Source organism: Aptenodytes forsteri, unplaced genomic scaffold (genome assembly GCF_000699145.1).
Source record: "Aptenodytes forsteri isolate BGI_AS27 unplaced genomic scaffold, ASM69914v1 Scaffold870, whole genome shotgun sequence".
In the NCBI taxonomy this organism is placed as follows: domain Eukaryota; kingdom Metazoa; phylum Chordata; class Aves; order Sphenisciformes; family Spheniscidae; genus Aptenodytes; species Aptenodytes forsteri.
The window spans coordinates 598,362-624,812 of record NW_008795708.1 but is presented as its reverse complement, the minus strand read 5'-3'; the positions used below and the strand labels follow the sequence as shown (position 1 = coordinate 624,812).

Sequence of the window (26,451 nt, the reverse complement as noted above, 5' to 3'; positions counted from 1 at the left end):
CAAGTCTCATTAACAGGAAACTTGTAGTTACTATCTCAATTACATATGGAACAGTGTAAAGTGGTTTAATTGGTGTTTTGTTCTTCATTGTGGGAGATGAGATGAGTTCTGACCTTTATTTTGCTGTCATGCCATCACATAGTCCAAGATGCTGCTTCGCTTCATTTAATTATTCAGTTCTTGCAGAAATGTAATCTTTCAGCATCCCACAGGAGATAGAAATCATGCTTAACAAGGTCAGACTTTAGCCTTTTGAGTGTCAACTTGTGAAATGATGATTCATGAGCTCCTGTGTTGAACCTGATATTTTACTAGGTTAAACACTAGATTTGTCATTTCATAGCTGGCCTCTTATCTTCCAAAGGCGAGGCAGAGCTGCATCTAAGGAAGCAGGGTGTTAGCTAACAAAATTATGGTCCGTGTTAGCTGATTCAGAACTACTAAGCTTGTTAGCAAATTTTGCCAGAGCCCACACCAATCTTTAAATGGTACAGCACCTGATTATCAAAATTCCTTGTTCAAATCACACTTCTCCTAAGAGTTGTTGAGCAACAAGAATGAAGTACATAGTCACAGTAATTGATGCAAGTGGTGAGCTCATTGGCTATTAATTACAGTGAATTATTTTACACGTTCAGTGGTGTTTAGTAAACATCTTTAATTGAACAGTTGCAACACTTATTTATTAGGAATTTGCAGATAAAGAGATACAGCTTGATCTAGGAGTCCTTTGTCATTCCAGGTTACTTTGCTATGAACATTCCTTTGTTCGTGAGCGAGAACAATCTGCAAGAGGAGGACGCGCCACCATCCTCACACACCAGGAACACCCTCTCCAGAACGATACGCTAGAGCGAAGTTATCCTGGATACAGGTAACTTGGTAAACAGAAAGCACTCCATGAACAACAGATTAATTGCTAATGTATACCTGTGACCCAACATAATTGCCCTCCTCATGAAATCTGGCCAGCAAATAATTCCCAAAGGCAAGTATGGGGACACTGCTGAAATGTGTTACTGGATAAAACTGACCTTGCAGGGATAATTAAGAGGTAGCTAAATTATGTTTGGGGGCTAGCAAGGAGGGGGGGGAAATGTGTAAACTGTCATCAAGTCTGAACAATGCTCATGAAAACTCTACTGTCTCGTGAGGTTTTTTTGAGAGAGATGACAGCTTATATTTACATAAACTCCCCTATTTATTGTTTGTAAAAAAAACCGAAACAAAGCAAAGGGGCCAGCAGTGTAAGGCTTAAGACCAAGGCCAAGAACAGAGCGTGGAGAAATTCCGATTAAATAAAAGGAAAAACTTTCAAATGGGAGCTCAGAGAGACAGTGAAACCCCCGTCCTTAGAGATACTCAAAACTCGCCTGGACAAGGCAGTGATGATTGTCGTTGGCGCTGCTGTCCGCAGTGCGTTGGACAAGACAACCTCCGGAGGTCCCTTGCAAACTGCATTGTTCTGATTCTGCAAGTCTTTCAGTGCTTCTCTAAAGGTAAGTAGCTTATTTAAGCTGAAAGACCCTCACCAAAACACCCAATCCCTTCCCTGGGAAAACACAGCTCGCTGTCCGAACCTCAACTGTCTGTCTTTAGCTCCAAGGCAAACAGACAGACATATGTCTAATAAGGTAACTTGAGATTTAAATGAAATTCTTCATTTATCCTTTTTATATGAAGTTGTGTTTACAAGTTTTATTTTACACAGTTACAGCTAGTTACATTTGGTAAACTCCTGAAATAGTTATTTTTAAGGTGTCAAATACTTGAACTGCAGAAAATTAGTCGCTGTTTTACATTCATCAGTATTTGCTGTCAGTGAAGTAATTAGAATGTCCTGTCCAGCGGATGAGAACAGATATAGGCTCTCTTTTCCAGTACCTGCTTTGCAGCTTTTTTAACGTAGTCATCCAGATTTTCATCTGCATCTGTGGAGAAACAGAAGGAAAGTTAACTGAAGTACCGTAAATAGCTTTTCTAAACTTCTTTCAAAAAGGATTTTAGAATACAAATGCAAGTGTCTAAACTTCAGTGCCAGGAAATAATTTAACATTACCTTCTAGAAAGATTGATTATTGCAGACCGAGTTTCACAGACCAAACGCCCAATTAGTCAGTACTTAACAATTCGGTATTTGACCTATTTGGTTATCTAATATTTTCTCTACAGGAGTATTTGCTACTGGCAGATTTCATGTTCCTCCCAATACAAATGCAAGTGTCTAAACTTCAGTGCCAGGAAATAATTTAACATTACCTTCTAGAAAGATTGATTATTGCAGACCGAGTTTCACAGACCAAACGCCCAATTAGTCAGTACTTAACAATTCGGTATTTGACCTATTTGGTTATCTAATATTTTCTCTACAGGAGTATTTGCTACTGGCAGATTTCATGTTCCTCCCCACAGTTGGACAAGAAGAATCGGTGTGGTTTGGTTTATCTATTAAATGAAGAGACTCTATATTCAGCTGGTACCAGTTCTGTTCCTCATCCTTATTAAAAGCCGAGCAAAACTATTCTGTTGGTCACATCAAAACCACCTACTTTTGTTTGGAGTCTGTGAAAGCCATGAGTATAAAAATCCTTTTATTTTACAGAACTTACATTTTTGTAATTGAGCCATGGCATAATTATTCTTGAAATATGCTTCTGTGCAGAAGATATTTGTAAGAAGCACCTGAGAAAATAGTAAAACTCAGTTAAAAAAAACTAGTAAATGAATTTCATAAACAAAACAATGTAGTAAAAATAGAGTAGTTTAAATTTCTGAAAGTCTAGTTTTGTCTCTTGATAATGGAGCCCTGCAAGCTTGTCGTGTATGTTGCAAGCTTAGTTGGTATTTTTTCTCCACAGCTACCGATTGTCAGAGTTGGGATGACCCCTTCACTCAAAACTGATGAGGAGACATTTTTGGTAATAAATCCAGAAGGGCCTTACACACACAAAATCTGAAGTCTCAAGGCCAGTGAAGACAAAGGTTAATCAGTTTGGATTTGTCTAACACTTAACAGTAGCAAATTTACTTGTCATGTAGCATAACCATTACCATGAAACTTTAAATGAGCTACTACACAACCACCTGTGTGTCAAATGACCACTTTACTGTCAATAAATTTATTGACAAAATACTGTTGTTGTCATATGTTACTATTTACTAATGATTTTATGGAAGGAGTTTTGGAAGAACTGCATGGTATTAGCGGGTTTAAGAGAACCCGCAAATTTGTAATTCATTCATAAATGTGTACGTCTGTGTTAAAATATTTTAAATACTTTGACAGCATGCAACTCATATGTTCAGAGCACCTGAGAGGCAACTGGTGCGGTTACTGCGCTCTTAGAAACATCCTGGTGCGCTGTCAGTTTTATGGGAGAGTTTGCTGTGATAGATATAAATTCTTAACAACTGTAGAGCGTCCTTTTCAGTGTAATGAAAGCTATTTGTCATTGAGGTTTTGCAAAGTCTGAGACATTAGCCTGCAGTGCCTGCTGGTTTACAGCACTCTTTCAGGACAGCATCACGCTCGTGCACACTTCAGAGTCGAGGGGAAAAGTCGGCTCGTCGAGACAAAAGCATCTGGTTAGAGCCTTGTAAAACGTACACAGGCTGTAACATTTCAAGGGAAGTCTGAGGCTGCGTAGTGCCTCTTTATTACAAAACACGTAGTGAGGCAGAATGGTAATAAATACTGATTGTTGAGCTACATGATCCAAGGAGCGCAGACGTTCAATGGGTATGACTGATATCAAAGTACACTTACTTCATGGTCATGGTTTCTTAGACCGATACTGATAGACCGGCTAGCTCTGGAAATAGCTGCTGTCATTGCGTATAAATTAATAACTGTATCTGCCACTTTCTTCAGAACCAACTGCTCATCCACTATTGTCTAGAAGAGTAAAAAAACGCTTATTAGCTTGTAGTTCATAAATTTACACTTTTTTTTTCATACTTGGTATTTAGGCTCATACTTATTTAGCATAGACAGGTAAGCTGTTACATAGAATTTCTACCCGAAGTCAGAAAGTTTCAGATTAACTATGTTCCGCCTTTTAACAGTCTGTCTGGCTGCACCCAACAGTAAAATTGCTGCATCTTGGAATCACATCAGTAAATGCCCAAATCACTGAAATTAAAGTACAATATATTAAGCCTGTTCAAAAGATGTCTTAGGTAGAATGTGGCAGGGCCTAGTCTGATAAGTGTTCTCAGAACACATCAGAGTAACTGTCACAAAATTGAAAATCCAGGGTATTCTAGGTTCAGTCTCTCCTATTTATTTTAACTGCACCGCTTTGCATGGCGTAATTACAGATCCCTTTGCTGTACAATACGGACGAATAGCGTCACTTCCAAACCTGCTGGTACAGCTCTTCGTTTGGGAACAGGGCAATGGGTTCCGGTGACTGCTCACAGCAAGTTCTTAAAATAGTCACTGGAGCAGGCGGGATTTGTGCTTATGGAGGTAGAAGAAAACAACTAATTCACCAAGATCGCTGGGTTTTGGCTTTGGGTTTTGGTGTTTTGGGTTTTTTTTGAACAAAAGCTGTCCATTACATCAGAGTACAGAATTTCAGTCTATTGTCTCATATTCAATGGAAACGTGTTGTGTAAAGGAAGTCCTGGCTCTTGCCATACACACACTCCACTCTAGATTCTAGCCACACCAGTTTGGTTGAGGATAAACTATTCGATAACGAAGATAACAGAAAAAATAAGTTACCTTGCCAAATCTACTTAGCAGGCCTTTCACTGTAGTTCCAAAATAATAAATGTTTTCTTCAAGTTTCTTGCCACTTTCCTATAAAATAAAACAGAAAACACAACAATTTGAGTAGTCTTCTAAGGGAAAAACAAGCACCCCCCCGCCCCCTTAACACAGGACACGTAGCTAAACAAGCAGCATACTATAGGGAAGCACCTATGGGGAAGTAGGAGCTACTCCTGTGCTGCCCAGCCAATAAACCAAAATCCTGGGCGACGCTAACTAACTTCCTCATGAGAACGAAGTTGCTCTGCCCGCACAGCCCTGGGCCTCTGCGGTCTGGCTGCAGGAGGCCAGGATTTCTGATGGGTTTAGTAGCCAAGGCACAAATTAGAATTCTCAGCTACAGCACAAAACTAGTTTTCCTTTTTTTAATTAGCCAAGACTGAAGTTCAGCAGAAGACTGTTGAGAGGTCTGGAATCAATTCTGAGTGATCAAAATGAAGGAACAATGTACTAAGTCGAACCATCAACAGGCAATTCTATTGAAGAAAGTAATGACGTAGCCCCAAGACGCGTGCCCCACCACAAGAACGAACTTTCCTCTCCTAGAAAAATGGCAGTTTGATTTTCTACTAAATACAGTGTTTATTATCAACTTCTAGTCACTGACCAGAATTCCCTTTTAAGATGATCTTTCACCATTTTACATCTTCTTCTCGCTAAAAAGGAGGGAAAGTTTGCCTATTTACCTGCAAGGAATGGGATTAGAAAATGTTGATTCTTTTCTGAGGGGAAAATCACTATTTAGATGCAGCCCTGGTACCCTGAAGCCCAGCTAATACTAGATTTTTCTCTTGACAAGCACTTTTTTTTAACGTGCATCTGGTTTGCTGCTGAAAGCCAGATAGGCAGTATTCTTTCTCAATAAAATATGCATTAAAATTCTCTAAATTTTACTTTTGGTAACTTTTCAGTATAGTCTTTATGCTTATGCAAGCAATAGTTTGAAAAATTCTTATGCAACGTTTAGTTCTGCACAGCAAACCCAATTCTTATTCTAAGTGCTGCAGGTTATGAAACCCCTGAAAATCAAGATTATCTGGCACAACTGTGTGAATTCACCAATAGTCTCAAATTCTAGTATTAAGTAGGAAGAAAATTTCCAGTGTCGTGTTTGGCTTTTATTAATTCATAAACGCAACTAATTCACGATGCTGATTCTTGTACCATGAATGCAAGTAAGTGGGTTTGAAGCTATTTAGAGGGAACGTGAATCTAGCCTGTCAGCTAGGTCAGAATTCCACCCACGTTCTCTGCTGGCACTGCAGAACACAGCGTATCTACCCGCAGGAGGTGCCGTGTTGTTAAGCTTCCTTTTGTGAACGGAACAGTATTAGCAAATCCTCTTACCCGTGTGCCTGAAATAGCTGACCTGGAGGACAGGTAGACTGACAGACCAGTAAAAATCATTTTGTTACAGTTTTTCAAATCACTGACAAAACATCGCAGGAAAACCATACCTTACCTTGTTTCTATTACCAGAACACTGGTCATAAAAATTCATTTACTAAGTGATTAAGCAAGTAGGTATTTATAGTTCACAGAAATTCTTACCTAAAACCACATTACCATAAAACAGGAAAAAACTGTGTTTTGTAACGGAGCTTATTATGAAGGGCAGCAACAGACCATTACAAACAGAGACTTCAACACTGTGAAGGCTCAATTTATATAAATTACTAAAACGGATATAAACCTGGATTTGGTACAAAGACAGACTTAGAGCAGTCTTCATTTTACCTTGATGTGCACCCATATAATACCTCTAACCAAGTCCTTACCCAGTATACCTGAAATGGTATAAACATCTGCTTAAATTTGTGAATCTCACTGTTCCGAAGCACACGCTTTGTTTTGCTTAAACAGGATACAAAGTTCTGACAAGCAGCGAAGGGAATCAAATATGAAGGACCAGTGTCTGGAGCTGATCAAAGAGCACCGTGTCCCCCCTCCCCTTACCTGCAGGCTGGGATGCACCACTCCACGATCGCCAACGAGCCCATAATCCACTTTTCTGCCCATCGTGTCCCGTAATTTGCTTAGAAACTCCCCCAGTGCCACTCCCACATTTCCTTTCTTGATTTCTCTAAAATGTTGGGTAAAGAACAGCTGTTAAAGGCCATTTCCTGGTTTGCCAGGGAAGTTTCAGGAGGTTCAGATAACCAGTTGAAACTGTAAATGCTTTACCAAAACACCTGCAGTTTGTCTATGAATCATCAAGTCTTTTGATCCATTTTACTACCAAGTCTGGCATTACAACATGGTTCATACTCAGTTCCTCTCAAAAATACAATAAATTCCAGAGAGCAGTATATGCACTCAGTATGTACGATACAGCTGTCTTACCAATAAAACTTTGTTATAAAGTCTTAAGTTATATAATTACTTGTCTTTTTAAGAAAGAATTTTACACAAGTGGAATTATAAGGTAAGATAAAGTCCAAGATTCCTAAATATATAAAACATCCAATTAAAACCAAACCAAACCAAAAGACCCCCTATAACACTGAACTGCCTTTTAGACCAGAGGATACATTCAGAAATGCCACATTTTTTTTCCTATGTTTTCCCCTCTTATCTATAGTTAAACAGTTATCAGATTCCATTTAGTTTATTAAAAACTATGAGCAATAAATAAGAACATACTTAATTTTGTCAGTTAAGATTTTGCCTGCGTATTGCATACCCGTCAAAGCAATATACATTCGCAGAATTTCATTTGTTCCCTGTAAAAAACATAATATAAAGTGAAGTCACTATCAAGTACAAAGTATTTTTAGTATTTCAAAAAACGCTGTGCTACTATTTTCTATACTTTTTTTTCCCCTAAAACTGCTTTTACTGTTTATGTAACTTATGTGCTGTGCTTTTCCTTGAAATGTTCTAAAATGCATTTGGACTCGTGAGATAAAATTTTTCTGAGAGCTCTCTGTAAGACAAAAGATGACCACCGCTCGTAAGGAAAGCACACGTGTGCCAGAAGCCGCACGCCCAGGTGAGTTTGCCTGAAGCGGTAACAGGAGCTGGGGAGGTCGAGGACGTAGGCTGCAGAGGGTCAGGGATACTGGAAGCAAGCAACGAAGACTAAACACTCAATTAATTTTTTTTTGAAGCATATGTATAATTTTGAAGACAGGTTCTTTAGCTAACTATAAAGTCTGCAATATTAATGGACGTTTTCCAAGCAGGTCTGTTTTGCCAGTCTTCCCTTTCTATTGTTCTAGTATTAAAAGATTACTCTTCATCCATCCATAAATGTTTGCTATCTTTTCCTTTATCTCAATTACAAATCCTGATTTCATTTGGCTGTGAAGCAGTTGAGCCTCTCATTATTAAACATGACAGAACACGTATCACAACGGAACAGAAACCAGACTAAATGCATTTTGAGTAAAGAAGTAAGTTCTGCATTGTTGCAGCGAAGGAACATTTACACAGTGGTAAAACCGCTCGATGTGCCTGTTTGGAAAGCAAATGCAGACCGACAAATTAAGATGATACCGTACAATTTGATGTCTGGGAATCCATGATATGATTGATTGTTTTAATATAGATGGCTGAAGAACAAAGATCAAGACATAGAAGGCTGCTCACAGATGAAAAGTGCCCTGAGTATTAGATCAGTGTCAAAACTGTAACGACCCAGCGACAGGCCAAGGGACGAAGAGGCTACAGTTCAAAGAAAAGGTATGCATCCGTCATGAAGACTGAGCAGGAAGTTTTGGGGGGGACATGCACAGCACAGAACAGAAACAGATCCCGGACAACAAGGAATAGTCTTTAGCTCCTTGGCTGCAGCAAACTGCATCCATCTGATCTGCCGGCAGGTCCCTCATAAACAGGCTAAGATAAACAAGAAGGTAAGCGCAACCTCCTTGTTTTAGCAGAAGAGTAACCGTTGGGATCAGTGAGAAAAATGAGCTGAATTACAGGAATTCCAGTGGTGTGGTGTTTGGGGGTTTTTAAACAAGACTTTCTAAAACCCGCCCAATGTGAAAGGTCTGCTCTGCTTCAATCAGTCTAGAAAGTGCTCCTTACATCTGCTTTGGATTTTACTATTCAGAATGCCTGTCAGATTCATAAACATCAAACCCCACAGGATGCAGGAGGATGACCTTACAGGTTGGCTGGTTTTGCTCTTTAATCAATACTGGAATTGACTCTTCCTACTTACACAAGGTAAACACACGCGTCTTTGCAAGAGCAGCTAGGTGACTGCTATGCACTGAACTGCAGTTTGAAAATTCTTGCTTGCATTAATTTGCGGTTGAGATCTTTGCTGTCCTGACACCAGGACGTAAATGATCATTTCTAAATGGTCCATCAAGAAAAACCAAGTCTGGAAGTCTGACTCGGATGTACAGATGAATGGTCACTGATAATCCAGCTTGGAAACAGAATAAATTTCACAGCCAACGTTTTTTTTTTTTAAATAAATACACATCAATAAGTTAATTAAACTTCTAAATTAATCTTTTGTGAGCTTCCCTACTTCATTTGTGAAAAGCACACAAGAGGAAAGGTTACTCAAGTCTAGGCACCAACAGAGCAGCTTAGCCACAAAAAACCCAGAAAATCCTATTAGAGAAATCTGTTTAACAATCAAAATTTTGCCCATAGCTCTTACCAAATCCCATCACTTACACTAGTACAGATACATGAGAATAAAAGCAGCAAAAAGGTTTCAAAATATGCTTGATACAAAGCAAGATGGCCAACTTCATTCTCATAAGGCTCCCGCTTAGGCAGACATAGCGCTCCGACTTCATCATGAGCCAGCATATGCAATTACAACGATTTACTGAACATAAACTGATGAGTTACTTTTGTCAACTAAAATAGTTTTAGGCTTTTATGCTAATTTAGAATCCTTTAGTCTGTTCAAAACAACAACAAACCCAAGCCATGAACTGGGACTGTTTCTTCTCATGACAGTGTATTTAAAACAGCTGCGTATTTTGTTAAAAACATCCAGAAAGTTTCCGAATACTTAAGAAACTGTATGTACACTACCAGTGTGTGTGTGTGTGTGTGCGCATATATATCAGTATATATACTACCATGTATATATATTGCCAGTTTGTTCTTTCCAGAGGCAAAGCTGGTGCCAGTTCCTACTGTAACGCACACTTTGTGGTTAGTCTATAAAAGCCATCATATCTTATTTTATTACAGGAAAGTACTATTGGTATCTCCAAAGAAAACAAGGTTAGTTCTTCAGTCTTACTCTATCACAGACTTTGCAACTAACTGAATGAAGGCCTACTCAACGGAATAACTGGGTTTCAGCTCGGGTTTACGGAATGTGAGAGTGTGCATTTCAGTTTACAGTAAAAAGAGTATATTCATACTTGCCTCAAAGATCAGAAGTATCCTACAGTCTCTGAGATAGCGTTCATAGGGGTAATCTTTCATATAGCCAAGGCCTCCAAGAATTTGCAGTGCTTCGCTTACGCAAGCCCATGCACCTTCAGAACTGAACACCTGCCGTTGAACAGTATTTTAATCACCGTACTACACAGTGAACACCACACAGTAAATACAGAATACATTGCTCCGTTACTGTATCTAGGTGACATTGCTGCAATATTTTGTACTGCTGTTACAATAGTCCTGTTTAAAGCTTGCCTGAAATAGTACCCTTATGGCTCAGAGTGTATACTTTGGTCAAACTTAAATGGTTTCCTTGCAAACCGTCTCTATAAGGAAATATTCCTGGGAGAGCAACAGCCACAAACTGAAAGAACAGCCATAGCTGGTTGGCTGGAGCCCTTCACCTCTGCCCAGATTCACCGGAACACGAGTTCTTTTGAACTGACCACACCGCAGGGGACCATCAACGGGGGCTGAAAATCTGAAAATCTGTGAGTTCTCCCCCAGCCCTGCGCTGCAGACATGCCTCACATAGCGACACTCCAGTAGAGGGGGCCTGACTGTCTCAGTGCGTAGTTTGCAACCAATTCTGAGTTACAGCCAGGACAGAAGCGCCTTAGCCAGGCCTGCAGCTGGGACTATAACCCAGTGTCTTTTTACTCTTGCTACCATGTGAGGCCACATAAAAACAGAATTCAAGAGGACCATGGTATTCCAAACCTGTTGTATGCAGTTTTTATTTCGTATGGTGACAAAAGCCTGAATCTGAGGGCATCAACAGCACATGGGAAATAAAGAGAAAACAGCAATGTCTAAATTTTTCCATCTAGCTGAGGTTTTTGTATCGCATGTCTAAATGTAATACCTGAGCCTCTCAGCCATCTGGAATGTAGACTGAAAAACAGGAGAGGTGTTAGTCTTCATTAGCTTAAAGCTGTAGCCAAGTCTTTCAATAAAATTAATTACCTTGACCATGGCTGCCTCCACGGAGCAGTCTGGAAACCCTGGCCTGTCCATCATTCCTGCAGTGAGGTAAGCCATACTCTCCATTACATACGCTTTCACAGCCATAAAACAAAACTTCTCCTGTCAAACAGGAATGCGAGGAATCATACAGCAATTCAGATGCAAAATCCCACAATCAAGCCTGAAACTTAAGACCACAACTGCATTTTCGTACATTTAACATATTATCAAATACTAATTAATAAAAAGTACTACTGCAAAACAATAATGAAAAATCTAAAAAAAAAAAAATATTAATTCATTACATTTCTCATTCTAGACATTTAAAAGATCAGTGTACAGAAGTCTGCACTACGCTTACACAGATTTAATACCTCTAGCAATTTCTTCAAACCAGTACAGCCAAAAGAACCCCCACATAACCCATGTCCTTGCACTTAGTCAATACAAAGCACAGAGACTTAGGTTTTTCATTTTGTATTACCTGAATTAATCCAAATTCGCTCAGTTTCTTATTGAATTGTTTCCTGGTACAAGCATACTCTGCTGTCATTTCTTTAAAAAAAAAAAAAAAAAAAAATCCATCTCAAAACAGCAGAACCGTAACCGTGACAGACTGTTCCCACTGACAGCGTCTTTCTATTGACTGGTTCTGACACTGCAACCTGCACAGAGTAAACCCCTGGCTGCGTCAGAAGCAGCAGCTTGTGAAAAACACCCTCAAAATGAGGGCGCTGAGGATGGAGTCTGGGAGCAGTGTGCCAAAGACACAAGAATCTGAGGTGTGAACCTGTACCCTTAGGGAAGGCACATTTTAGTGCTAAGTGATTACTTTAGAGGGATTTCTGTTACCATTTTGGGTAACTTGATAAAAACCAATTTTATTACCTATTACTGTGTGTAAGTCTTGAGCCAGTTATTCAAGTCGGAAGTTTTAAGGGAGGTTGTACCTTCTAAAAGCAATAGTGTATAGGTTATTCTCTCAGTAAGAATATTTTACCTCAGAAAAATTGAACAGAGGCAATAACTTTCCACTACATGAGCTGAAAAAAATTCAGTGTTTTACAGGCTTTTAATAAAAATTTTAAATAAAAATTATTTTAGTGTTTTAAAGAAGTCAAAGCATGTTATGACTGACAATACAGCGATGTTGTTATGATCAAGACTCGTGTTACTATTTCGAATTAACTGCATTATACACCTTATGCAGATCAGGGGTTTTTTTGCATGGCATCCAGCAATCCAGAACACCTAATTCACCCACCTATCAATTTTTTAATCATTCCAGCAGATGCACTGCCCATGCTAAATCTTCCACTGTTTAGGATATTCATGGCAACCTGTGAAGAAAATGAATGGTTTTTAGGCACAAATACTACCGCCACAAAACTTCTCCTTAGGCCACGATGGTTACTGCTATCTTGCTTCATGGTTTAGTGCTTTCCTGGATTTATTCATCACTGGAATACACCTCCTATCTTGTGACACCTGCCCTCATACTCGTCAGTACAGCATTCAGCATCCCAGCAATAATTCTTCAGAACTAGGCTTTTAAGGCAACCTACTACATCCAGTTTCATATTTGATATAGTTTTCAGATACCGATGATCCAGTGACCTGGAAGTAATCCTCTATTCAAACTACATGAAGGTAAAATGTAGAAAAAAATGTATTTATCTGCAACTAGACAAACAACATTCAAACTAGACAGCACTGCTGAAGTTTATCAAACAGAAGAAGAAGAAAAAGGGAATATTGTTCACTGTGTGTACACAACAGCCAAATATAAAAATCTTCTCTGCAGCTGACCTGCGATGGATGCTTTCCTGCTTCAGATACCTTTCAGCAACATACAGGAAAAGGGAGTAAGAATGAAAGGTGTAGAAATGAAGTACAGATCAATAACATACAAAAACAGATTCTGAAATCTAGTATTATTGTTTCTTAACAAGAGACACTTGGGTGACTCGGTTCAAAGACTGTTAAGAAATGTAGCAAGAAGTCATTGTTCCTACATTTTAATTTGTGATAATTATCTGAAGAAGAAACCATAAAAATCATCTTTTGATATGTTTACTGCATTAAAGAAAATGGTTTCATTTAAGCATTTAGGTCTGGACTTGCCTGCTACAGAAGGAGTAAGAGAACTGAGCAGGATCATTAACAGTTTTGCAAATCCACACGTCAGACTCTCGGAGAAAGGTTACAACAGCAAAGCGACCAGCATTTATCGTTATTGGCATCACACTCCTCTGATGCAATGCAGAGAAGCCAGTGCCAGAGGCAGCCTTTCAATGCACTCCTCCCTTTACTTTTTTGTGCAATAATCTAACCCCGGAAAACCATCTGGCAACCATGGGACCTTGGATAGGATCTGGACTTTCCTCGAACCATTTCCTGTTATACTCCATTTCTTTCTCTCCCTTTCCACACAGTCCACAATTCTGGCTGTAGAAAACAGCAGAGACGTTTCCCCGATTCAATTCAGAAGTTCTGTTGAAAAAGTTGCTCCCTTTTCTGAAGGCAACAGCATACCATGAAAAACATTTTTAACTAAACAAATAGCGGAACCAGCTCTAGAACTGTACTGAGAAGAAATACATATAAATCTGAGATTATGGCACGCTCATGTACTCTGCCAGTGAAACCAATTAATACAAAGCACCTAAGGTAAACGGAGGAGTCCGTCCTCCGGTGTTCTTCAGTTTGGCAATGTTCATGTTGCCAATAAGGAAACTTCAGTACAGAAAAAACCCCCACAAAAGTCTCCTTCAGGCTTTTAAAAATCATCAGTAGTTATTTTTACCGCTTACCTTAAATCCCCCTCCTACTTCTCCGATGACATTCTCTATAGGCACTTTTGTGTTTTCAAAATGTACTTCACAAGCTGAAACACAGAGTTAATAGCTGTTGAATTATTATGCAGAGATATTTAAAAGACATTCAGGAACATAATTGACTCTCTTTCTAAAAAGTAAGGTTTTCCTAATGCACTGTTTATGACAGAATTACATATGCTTTGCCAAAGAAGTCAGAATTTAGGAAAAGACTGTAGTTAACATCAATTATTGATGTAAAATATTCAAAATATAATTAACGTACATTGTACAAACAGAGAACTATAGTTTTATCTCTATTTTGAGGAACTGATACAGCAGTCAAGTCCAAATGACAGATGGTGAAAAACTATAATCATCAGTAAGCTCAAGAAGAGCCTGTGAAAACTTATTTCTAGATTAAAGCTGCTTGGTTACTGAATCTTCCGAGTAATTTCTTTCACTGCCTAGTTAGGGAAGCTTCTCATGTGCAGAAAAGAATTATACAATATGGACTTCTTATTTCAGACCCTGCATTAGGAAGGACTCACAGGAAAAGCTAGGTGAAGAAACATTGATTTGCCTCTGAATTCAGATCATCTAAACAAATTAAAACGTTAAAACATTAAAACAATTTCTGTTAACAATTTTAAGTGATTCTTACTATTGGATCCTCGAATGCCTAACTTATCCTCAGGTTTCCCATGGGTGACTCCACCAAAATCCCGCTCTACGATGAAAGCAGTAATTTTGTCTTTTAGTTGTCCATCTTTATCAACAACCTCCGTCCTAGCAAATACTGTGAAAATATTAGCAAGGCCACCGTTTGATATCCAAACCTGTTTTGAGAGAGGGAACGTGTGTAAGAAATAGATTTGTTCTGAGTTTGTGAGCACTGTTCATAATAGACCAGCAAAGAACAGAGGAATGAAAAATTGCCGCTTCTTCCCTTAAAATTCTAATCAGTGTTCTGCTACTAGTTTTGCCTCTTGTGAACATGTTTCCAAGGAAAGTTGACCACATAATGGTAAGTTTAGAGCAACTATAAAAATAGATTGTAATATAGATTCGAATTAATTAAAACCCATGCTGCATTTTCACAAAACCTTGTATATCCTGCTACTTATGGCATGTGAGGGATACGAGGGTAATACAGAATGTAGACCCACTTTGCCCAAAATAATTTCAACTCTGACGAGAAGTTCTCTGAATCGGGCCACACACGTATGGCCTCTTCCACGGGTTGGGTCTCTTCACGTCAGGGACAAATGTATCAACTACAGATCAAGCCTGCAACGTATCAAATATTGCTGAATCCAGTACATCTCCCGCATTTCTTCAAGATTGTATTCTGCCATTGTTTCTTTCAGCAGAAATGTTCCAAGCAGCCCAATTTCCCATTCACTGTCAAGTTTTCTTTCAAAAATACCTACAAAATCTGGCATGAAGAGAGGGGAAAACATGGGTTTAGGTTTCGTTCTGCCTACGCTGTCACAGAGGGGGCTAACTAACTAACCCTCCCTGAAGCTGAACACCCTGAGCTGGCGATACAGAGAAGGGGCTTCAGAGTGGCTTTTCCTATCTTTCTTACCAAGAGTTTAGTGAAGGTTATTCCCCGAAGAGTGTGCTTTTCTATTCTCTTTGGCCCTAAAACAACATGGGTTGTCTTTTTGACATGGTCATTCTTCACTAGCTTGGAAACCTCAGAATTCTGATGCAGAATTCTGCCAAGCTAGCCTTTTACTTAGCAAAACTGACTGACTGCAACGCTGCAAAAGACAAAGATGCTTTCTATAAACTTGTAACAAAAACCTGCCATACTTCCAGTCTGTGAGTGGGTACCTTGGAGCCATTTAGTAAGAAGTATTTCCCATCTTCACTGAGGGTAGCTCTTGTCTGGATGGACGCAGCATCACTTCCACTAAAAGCCAAACAAGTTATTAATGTTTAAAGAAATAAACATGCTTTAAAAAACAAAACCAAATTATTTTTTCCTCTTCCCATCCTTTAAAAAGCAATGTTCACAGTTGTATTAAATAGTAGTACATAAATTTTAATTCTTAACTAACACAGAAACTTACTAGATTCAACTGCTCTAAAGAAATCCACTTCTACTTAAGTTACCCGAGGGGACATTTCTGCTGGTTAACATGTATGTTACCAATCTCATGGCCTGACCAGAATGCTCAGAATGCCACGTGAGCAACTTTTTTGAGCTACACAGTGAGCTATGCAAACATACATAATCGAGTTTAAAATGTCCAAGTTGTTCCTCAAAAATTCATACCCTGGTTTTATATCCTAAGTGAAAAAGGCTCAACAGAAATGAAAAATAAGTATGTGACAGTCTCTATCAATGAGCACTTGGGCACATCAAATACTTTCTACAGGAGCAAAACCAGCTGGTGAATTACAACAAAGCAATCAGAAGCTTACGTTCCGTGACTGAAAGCTCATGAATCGCCCCCCTATTACATCATGTCACAAGAAGCACATCATCGCCCCCTTGAAAAACGTTTCCTCTTCCACAAATGAAAATGCCACAACGGCTCACTTTGGGCTTTCAGCTGAAGACCGTTAAGTTCTTGGAACAGCCAGATCTCAGCTGGTATTTTAACAGCGTTAGATTTCCGAAATTCAGTTCTAAAAACGATTGCTTCTGTGCACTAGAGCTAAGGTCTCTAACAAGACTGACGTTAAAGTTACTAAGACTAGCTATCTTTTTAAATAATACTGGGCTAAATAAAGATGTTAAAAGAATTTCAGAACACTGTTAGCCCTTGGCTTTTTCCTGTATTTTACTTCCAAGTCCCTTCCATGGATCCCTTTGTTAAAATACCTGTGCTAGTTTAAATTTTACCTGCAAGTGGGATAGCTTTTAGAGGGTCAAAAACTGGCTTAGGACTCTTGAATAAAAACCGTCACTGATGGTTGGGAGGTATCTACATCACAGCGATGTGAAAATTAGCAAGTAAATCAAATGCTCATTGCAAGTCACTCTAGCAGACAAGAATTCAGAAAAGACAGTTTCAAACTAGTTTTGTATGGACAAACAAGATTCAACTTCAAACATTCAACTGGTCTCAGTGCTTCAATTGGTTTCCTTAACAATCATGTAGTAAACCATCGGCCTATACGTTTTTAAGAAAATTGTACCTCTTCCACAGAGGTACAGAATTTGCAACATCAGCAACAGTCAATGAATAAACATAATAAATATAACTTTATCTTTGAAATGAAGTTGCTGCTACAAAGATGCCTTTTCTAAACTCTAAGGAAAGATCAAAATTTCTTCCCATTATTTTTGGTAGCTCCTTCAATACAGGCTTTTGTAATTTTGCGAAAGAACTGAAAGCATCCTAGAACAGTCACAGCACAGCATTTCTAACGTAGCGCAAAGTATCCTTTCAATTCATACTCAGTAATGCCAGCAATTAAGTGGATGAATTCCTGGGATGGGAACGACGACGGTTAGTGATTTCATGGAAACTGCCATAAGCAGCACCTTGAGGAAAGATGAGTTACATGATTTGAAGCGTACCTTTTTTTAAAAAAAGAAATAAAAAATTGACCTATATACTGAAGCCATAGGCACCAAATAATAAAGATTTAATATATTAACCAAACAATCACTGTGATGAAGATGCAAATAATAAAAACATCATTTTGGTGTTTTGGTGCTTTCTGAAGCTTTTATGATTACTAAAACAGTACCTTCCAGGTTCAGTGAGACAAAAAGCTGCAAGGTGCTCCCCAGATGCCAGTCTAGGCAGGTACTTTGCTTTCTGTTCATCAGTGCCAGCAATGAGGATTCCCTAAATAAAGAATTAACAGAAAACTTTTCAGCATCAACCTGGGTAAAAACAAATGAAGCTGACGAGCTTTGCCAAGTTCAGGAAGCTTAATTTGCAAATTCTATGGCATAACAAGAGACAGTTTAATAAACAATAGACATTACTATTTATCAGACATTAAAATATGGCAGTTATTGTCACACAGTTGTTCGAATGCCCACAGGAAATGGCTTATTGTTAAGACACTAACAATGCCTTCTAGGGTAGTATTTGTGCTTAAGTGAAGACTTAATTGTTGCTCTGAAAGGCACTGAGATAGTCCTTCCTCTATAATTTGTCATACCTTCATTACTATCACTATAACTTTATTTTAATAACCCAAAAAGCAGTGATTTTCAAAGCTCCTAATCAAAGAACAGAACACATGATTTACTTAGGTTCCAAATTATTTCATTACATAGGCATTCAACAACTTTTTGTGAGAGTGCACTTATTTTAATTCTCTCTGTTGCATTTATTTTTTTACAGCAGGTTTCTTATGAAGGACAAACAAAATACAAAAGTACACGATAAAGCTAAATAATCAATGGTTAAATAGCTAAGATAGTTCCTCAAGAAAATTAGGATTAACCCCAACCGACCCAAACTGGCCACAGCAGGAGAGTGACAGTAGTTGTGTCTTACCCTACACTTCTCATTAGACCGCTTTACAAATCAGCTAAGCTCACTATCCCCGTCCCACAGATGGCGAAATTTTAAGTAAGGTGAAGAATAAATACATATTTTTAATTAGCACTGTCTGCTCAATTCCTTGAAGAATTTCTTCTTACTATAATGAACTCACTCCTATTTCAAGCTTCAGACTACTACCATCCATCCACCATAAAATGCACTAAAAGATAGATTACCTAAGGCTGTATTACACAGAAAACGAGTTTAAAATTCACATGCTTGCTATAGCACATTGATCCTGGGTCAGTTTTCTTCTCTAAGCTCCCCCAATACGCAGCCTCATTCAGCTAGAAAAAGTTGCATCCTTCCGAGTTCTCTGCATGGCTGTCCCACCTCCCCGTAATTTTAGCCCCCCCGACACTTTATTTATCTCAATCTTTATTCTAGCTACTTCTATCAAGGTTGCTCAATTTAAAAACCTTGCGATCATTTAAGGTATTTTTTCTAAGAATTATTATCTCAGTGTTTCCTGGACTAATAATTTTCTTGTCTGCTTCACACAGTCTTTATGCTGCACGACAGTCACTGGCAGAGGGTGCTGGGAACACGAACCACCAACCTGACGTCAGAATGTTCCACCTGATTTATGCTTCACTGGTAATTCCTGTTTGTTACACCCACGCTCCACATTTAAACAAACTACACCTCACCTTTTCTATGCAAGTTGTGTAGAACTACTTGACGTAAAAGAAAAGCATTACCTTAAGCCCAATTGCTTGGTGAGCTGCCAGAGTAACCGCGATAGATCCATCTAAAGAAGTGATTTCTCCCAAACGTGCATACATGGTATTTGACAGACCAAGACCACCTGGAACAAATACTACGTTTTATTCTAAGTAGATACCTTACAACTTGCCCCTTCCCACAAAAAATCCCTTTCAAGTAGAGAAACACCAAGAATGTTAACACTGTTAACTGGAGAGCGTCTTAGTACAGACTGGATAGATACAATATGCCCACAAATAAGTACCACGTTGCTGCCGCTGTGCCAGAAGAACACATTTTGAAAACAGTAACTTTTTTAATAAGCCTGAGTTGTGCTGAATGTAGTTCTATTCAGAAAACAGGGGGGTGGGGGGGTGTTCAAGCATGCATGCATGCCTAGCACATACAGCATAATCCATCAAATGGTAGAAAATGAGCTTGTTCAAAACACTCTGTATGTGAAAACGGTGAAAGATTTGGTATAAAAACTGCTCTAGTTTGAATTTCTGTGCTCACAGGATAAAATGAGTTTTTTTGGTGACGTTTCCATGCTACCTTACAAAGCCAGACAATTAACCCGTATACAGCTTTACAGCTGACCAGCTGCAGACCAAGCAGCCGAGGGAACAGCGCTGGACAAGTCTTGGGACAGGGCTGGGCTGGTACCGATACACAAAGACAGCCAGGCTGTCCCGAGCTTCACTGCAAACGGGGCAGAAAATAACCCAGACGACAAAACTGACACAAAATAGTTCCCAAGCAGACTTCCAAACTGGTACTAAAGAAGGATAAAATACAAACGTCAAAAATGTCTTTAATCAAAAAATGTATCAAGAAACAAGCTTGACACCAGCACATCCTTTTTGGAGGAATTTTGTGATCCACTGCTGCAAATACAGAGACTATTTGTAAGGAGCTTGAAAAGAACAGAAGTTGGATAAATCAAAGCTGCATCGGTATGAGTCTAATGTTCAAGAATTTTATGTCGTCAGGACTAGAAGTCCCGCTCCCTGTAATTTAAGAGTATTTTATATATTACTGCTGAATCAACAACTTTATCTAATCAAGATAATCTTTTGTCCAGGTTAATTATTTTCTACTTGGGACAGTGGTGTAAGTTGGGATAATGAACACCTTATTTCAGCAGATGTCTCAATAGTCCTACTATTTTATGTATACTGAATAAATGCAAGAACAAGTCTCCCCAATACCATTAATTCACATCACTGCCTCTTACACCCTTTTCCTTCAGAGCACACTTACATGAATTAAAACTCCCACTCCTATCTATACACGGTCTTACATCTTTTCCCCTTTCTAAGAGGCGCCGGGTTCAGCTTGGAGACTACTGATGACGTGCACAGTAACTCCAGTGATGCCAATGTTAAAGAGCGCCATTATTCCATGATTTACATGAGCTTCATTTTTCCCATTAATGTTCTGCATTTTAATGCTTCTGGCAAACATGCTGCTATTACAAACCATTATGAAAAATACCATGCAATGAACGAAGCGCTGAATACGTGTGACTGAAGAGTTTTAAAGTATGACAAGCACCACCAACAAAAATACAGCAGTTTTAAACGACAGAAAATGGGAAATAACCTCATTAGAGGCATATTATTTATGGTGCAGAAACAAGTAGCTTGCTTATAGGAAGGCGATTGCTTTCCATCTTTAGGATTTTATCCAGCGTACACGTTTACAAGACGACAGGACTATGATTTTCTACCAAGTATGCTGAATGGACTGCAACCTTTTGCAAACTAGAAGCTGAGAGAGTATTATTTCACAAACTTCGAGACAATACAAGAGCAAAACAACAACAACATTTTATTAAATTAAAGTATGATTTCTAAGTCAAATGCATTGCCTTTCAGACTCTCTAAAAAAATTAACAGAGTGGGAAACTTATTTCTAGTGAATCAACAGTAAGTTACACTTCCAGTGTCATGCTGCTTCCTAATGCTCTGCTCTGAGTTCTGTCCTTTGTTCTCTGCTTCCAACACCTCCTTTCAGTGGACACTAACCCCCGTCTTCTTCCAATACATTTCTTAACTCCCAAATACCTCCCTCTCCCCATCTGGGTCAAGGTGCTCTGTCCAGATCTTTTTCCTCCCCAGACACTGCCCTGAAGAGAAAAACTTGAAAGAGCTTGCAAACCTCTTTCCTATCTTACTCTCACATCACCCTGCCTAGTTCTGAATACCCGTGAAAAACATTTAATACCATTTCTAATGCATTTCAAAAGCATTAATTAACAATTAATTAATCAACAGAGATCACATCATGTTACAGTACATGCAAGTTGTCCAATATACTTTAATGAATTAGTACAGAAACACTTTATTTAAAGAATTGGAATCAGTGCAGCACAGCAACACTACTTATGTTACCTAATACAATAAAGTTGTAACAAAAAACGCTACAAAAAATAGGGTATTACTTTAACACCAAGTGAATACGGAGGTGTGTCTCCAGCTTTACATACTATTATTGTAATCACTGAAAAAAATATATTGTTTCACACTATTCTCTTCAAAAATTAGGTATCTTCCCCCCTGAAACTACCTTCTGCAGATGGTCAAACACAGTTTCGTCTTCCTCTGAGCTGTTCTCTTTGAAGTATCCTTCTTTTATAATACAAAATAGACGATGAGATGATCTCATTTCTTTATAAATTTCATGTAAAATATTAGTTTCAACCCCAATTTTTATTTTATGCATAAGATTAACATTTTCTTGACAATTCCTTTGCAAGTTTAAGGGTTAATCCACTGAGGAACTGATGTCTCTGATCTCAATTAGCACTATAATGTCCTTTAAGACATAAACTTGTTCAGTATTGCATGGGAAAGATTTTATACAAAAGCTATACTTTTAATAAATAGACATTATACTTTTACACTTCTGTAAGGTCAAACACATTCCTATCTGCCAACAACAGGTGACAGCTTTGATAGATCAGTTCCATGAGACACTGTAGTTTGGACCCAGTACAATTTTAGGAACCATCAGCAAGAACTGCAAGTCCCGCAGAACGTCAAGCTACTCTACTGCATCCAAAAAAAGAACAAAAAGGAAAATGCTATGCCAAGAGGAATTTACACCATCTAAAATTAGTAATCTAACTTAGGCGCCCAAGGTAAGAGCATGCAGAGCTCCCTACATCGCCAACAGACACTCTTGACGCATGCATCTCTTTATTAACTAGGGAGGAAGCCTCAGCTCCTAATTTCGACATCCAAGTCAAAGGACTACATGTAGGAGAGTACCGACACATTTTGTAAGACCCAAAAATGCATTACTTAATATGGACTACTGGGTTATCCTTTTGTGGTCATTTACTCACCATATTCCTCTGGAATCTGCATGCCAAAGAGACCCAGGTCCTTCAGTCCTTTTAAAGTTTCAGGTGGGATTTTTGCATCTTGATCAATCTTCTTAGAGTCCACTACAAATACAGAAGGTTTTCTAATTTAAAACTGTGTTTCTTAGGGCAGAAAAAAATCTCTGAGACTGCAGCGTTCTCCAATCAGAGCCGAGGTCACTGCGTGCTATGAGTTAGCAGCAGCATGATCTCCAACCTATCAGTCTGGGAGCCCAAGACGACCTGAAGAACTGAAGTAATTTACAGAAAAGGGGCTGCTGGAGCATCACATCCCTCTCTGCTGTAACCTTCCTCTAGTCTCCTGAAGCATCTTTAGAAAAGACATGGTGCTTGTTGCACCAGATACAGACAGACTTCTCGTCCCTATCTTCACAAGAATCACTCTTTCTGGCTTCAGCCTGATCTTACTGACTGTCCCGCTTGCCTTCCTCCCCCTGGGGCTGGGAAAGTCTCAAACCCTGAACCGGCTTCTCTTAAGACTGATAATGCACTGGGTTGGCTGGGGGCTGTGTGCCGCAGCCTGCCACCCCAATCACTTCTCCTCCCTGCGAAGTGACAAATGATAATTTTCTAGCCTTTTGATGACGATCAGACAGGTAAGTCCTAAACATTGCAGCGGGAAGTCCCAGTTCTGTTTCTGGAGAACAATACTCCACTTAAGCAGCCCACCTTATTACACCATCAAAGTCAAAATACAGAACCAACTGGAGGGTCCCAAGAATACTGATTTATGGCTGTAAAGCCACGACATATACAGGAAAAGGACTTAGAAGTGGAAAAAATCTGGGTTTTATTTCATTTTCTCAAACATTTCTATGTGTACAGATTGTGCCTGTGCATGTTAGCAGATTCCATGACTGGAATAAGCAAAGTATTTCCAGGATTTTCTCTCTGAACTATGTCTAGGTCCTGATTAAAAAGGAAAGGAAAAAAAAAGTACATAAATGAGTTAATTACAAAAATCTTGTTCTTATGAGTTATTCAAATTCTTGGGGGATTACAAGAGCTGTTCTGTACTGTGACAGTGAAAATAAACAAGAATTGTATTAAGCAGCTCAGGAAGGCTGTAAGCTGCAGCAAAAGGAACACAAGCCATCTTTCCAAAAAGTACACAAAAAGAAATAGCTCTGCAAAAGCAATAGCACTTTTCTAAAGAAACTTAAATGACACTGTAACTTCTGTATGAAATATAATAGGGGGAGGCAACTAAACATTCTGATGCTCTTCTAGGAGAAGTTATTCAGAAAGAAAACTCATTTTAAAAAAGACTTTTTGTTCCCCACACTAATTTTTTAGGTACACGGTATGAGATATGTATCTGTGGTATGCCATCAGCGGTTCTGGAGAGAGAAAGGTGTTTTTTTACCTCTTCCTCCATTATGCCCATACAGACCTATCTGTGGTGTCTGGACACCGTCACGCTTCCTAACGACTCTGCTGAGATGAATTTCCTTACCCAGTGCCAATCATATCGAGTTTCTAACTGTTTAAGACTGCTCTCCTAACCTATTTTTACCACACCCATAAATTACCCTGAATAACTAAACAGAAATAGCTGTGAATTCAAACAAAGACGAGCAGTTTCCACCTTCGGTTAAGACTCTATAATTTGACATTTTTATTCCTCCTCAATAATTATGTAACTATTCCTTTACTCAGTAAGTGATGTTCCCCAACAGAGCAAAGAATTAACAAATGCAATCTACATAAATTCTTAATTTACTGTCAGTGAGCAACGTTACAATCTTATCGTTAACATTACCTGGACCTCATAAATTGTTATCTGTGATAATCACGAGCTTCTTCAAACTCCTGCAGTGTTTGGCAATCTAGACCTAGCATCTTTGTCAACGGAAAATCTGAGACGATACTGTTCAACTGTCTCAGAAACTGCTGTCTGTAAAAACCAATTTTCTACGGTTGTTCTACAATTGGCTTATCTATTGCACCAGTAACAGAAGAAACTCTCTGCAACCCTATCTGGAATGCGTATGGCTCATATGACTTTTCCCAAATAGAATCACCACTCTAATGCTGAAAAAACATAAATGCTTTTCATTTTTCGTAGCTTCTCGAAGAGTCATCATTCATTAATATCTCTGCTGAATTTGCTAAACCCAGTTCTAGTACAGTAGGACAGCTAAAAAGTTTCAGAAAAAATTCACAATATATGAAGTGGTAAATAGCATTATTCAACCGAGCTAAAAACAATTTCAAATACTACCTCTATCCCAGAATTCCTTTACTTCCTGTTTTTTGCTATTTATTTTTTTCTGTTTTGAAGATTTATTTCTTCTCATCAGCAACCAAATACTCCACACATAAAAAAAGCCATAAATGAACATGCCTATAGAATCAGCAGCACTATATTACTGGCAATAAATGCATAAGATAACGTAAATATTTCAAGTATAATAATCTTATTAAACTGCTATAGTTAAATCACTTTGTAATCACTAAATCACTTGCATGAATAAGAAACATACCTTCTTCACTGAAGAATTTTTCTACAGGTCCTACAAACTGGTTGATCTCCTCTAGTTCTTCATTGCTAATTTCTGGATAAGGGAAAACTTCTTCCTACAATAAGAAGCAAATTTTCTTTTTTTTTTTTTTTTAAAAGCATGAATCATGCAATTGAAATAAAAATTCAAGAACGTATGCCTTTCAAATACCAGACTCTAAAAAACTGGGAAAATTAAGAAATGTGGAAAATGTTCAGGAACAGAAACAGCCTCATCTGATGAAATCCACAGGACTCAACTTTGCTACGTACCAAAACCAAATCAGAAGGTTATTACCTGAAAAACAGAAACATTAGGGAGAAATGAAGAGATTTTAAGAACTATGAGGAAGCAAAAATCCTCCATCAACCATGAATTTTGTCAGTGTAACCCCATTTTGGGATTAAAAAAAAAAAAAGTTAATTTTCATTTGTATCGGAATCAATTTAGTGTTGTAATGTTTTCAAAGCTCAGTCCATAAGCGCTGTCCCTTGGAAACACACAGCACCTGTTTAATGTCACGAGTACAAAGGTTAGTGAGTTCCACACTGCTCCTTATCATCACCCTGGTATTTTGGTCATAAACTGGAAGCAGTATGACCTGACAGGCTTGAATAAATAAAAAAAATCCAAACAGCTAACACAAGAAGTGCAAGACTACATGAGAAGCATGCTTCTGATTTTTATCACCTGTCCCTATTAAACAGAAGAGCCTACCTCTGCCCAAACAAAACCATTCGTGATAGTCTGAAGAATCAGGTCAGCTCCAAAAATTCAGGGTCTAGTAAATGCTACAGTTTTTCAGAAAACTCTTGTACTGAAATTTGAGAGGAAAAAAAAAAGGCATACATGAGCAGGGGTTTAACGTGATGGCGTCTGACTGCTAACTGTCACTTTACTCGACAAGGTCTGTTTTGGGGGACTTTATTGTTCAACTTATTTCAGTGGATTTAAGTTATTCCTTCTTTCAACTTATTTAACCCTGTAATCTCTGACAGATGCATACACCAAGCCTGGGATTAACGAGTACTGTTTTAATACAGTGCTAGATCTCAAATTTCTAACTTCTTTGTCCCCTGGCATCTCAAGACACAAGAACTTCAATCCTTCCTATAAAATACTGTAAGCAAAAGCTCACATGGTCTCGTTCCCCGAAATAAACGAAGATACACTGACATAAGTCTTGTGGAATGCAGTTGTTCGATGCCCAGAGCCCAACGTAAACAGACACGGGTGTTTCTGTAGGGAATTCGCTAGGCTTGCAAGAACAGGCGACGGAGGTTTAAAGTGCTCCTCCGGAGGCCGGCTGTTCTCGAGCACTGGGGAGTACACCGCGCCGCCTGCCTGCACAGCTGGGAACAGGCCCGCTTGTTTAACCGGGCCTCAGCTGCGAGGC

At 38.7% G+C, this 26,451-nt stretch overlaps 1 protein-coding gene across 1 annotated transcript; it reads right to left on the bottom strand.

The window, feature by feature from the left end:
* Window positions 1-1,666: 1,666 nt before the first annotated feature.
* Window positions 1,667-25,129, bottom strand: ACAD9 (acyl-CoA dehydrogenase family member 9). The gene is made up of 17 exons (XM_019473135.1): window positions 25,038-25,129; window positions 22,513-22,614; window positions 19,157-19,263; window positions 17,644-17,744; window positions 15,772-15,850; window positions 14,594-14,768; window positions 13,927-14,000; window positions 12,378-12,453; window positions 11,598-11,668; window positions 11,114-11,233; window positions 10,130-10,258; window positions 7,421-7,500; window positions 6,734-6,860; window positions 4,730-4,807; window positions 3,767-3,895; window positions 2,610-2,682; window positions 1,667-1,931 (listed from the first exon to the last, which is right to left on the bottom strand). The coding sequence occupies exons 2-17, from the start codon at window positions 22,532-22,534 to the stop codon at window positions 1,831-1,833; spliced, it is 1,542 nt and encodes a 513-aa protein (XP_019328680.1). The 5' UTR covers window positions 22,535-22,614; window positions 25,038-25,129; the 3' UTR covers window positions 1,667-1,830.
* Window positions 25,130-26,451: the final 1,322 nt, after the last annotated feature.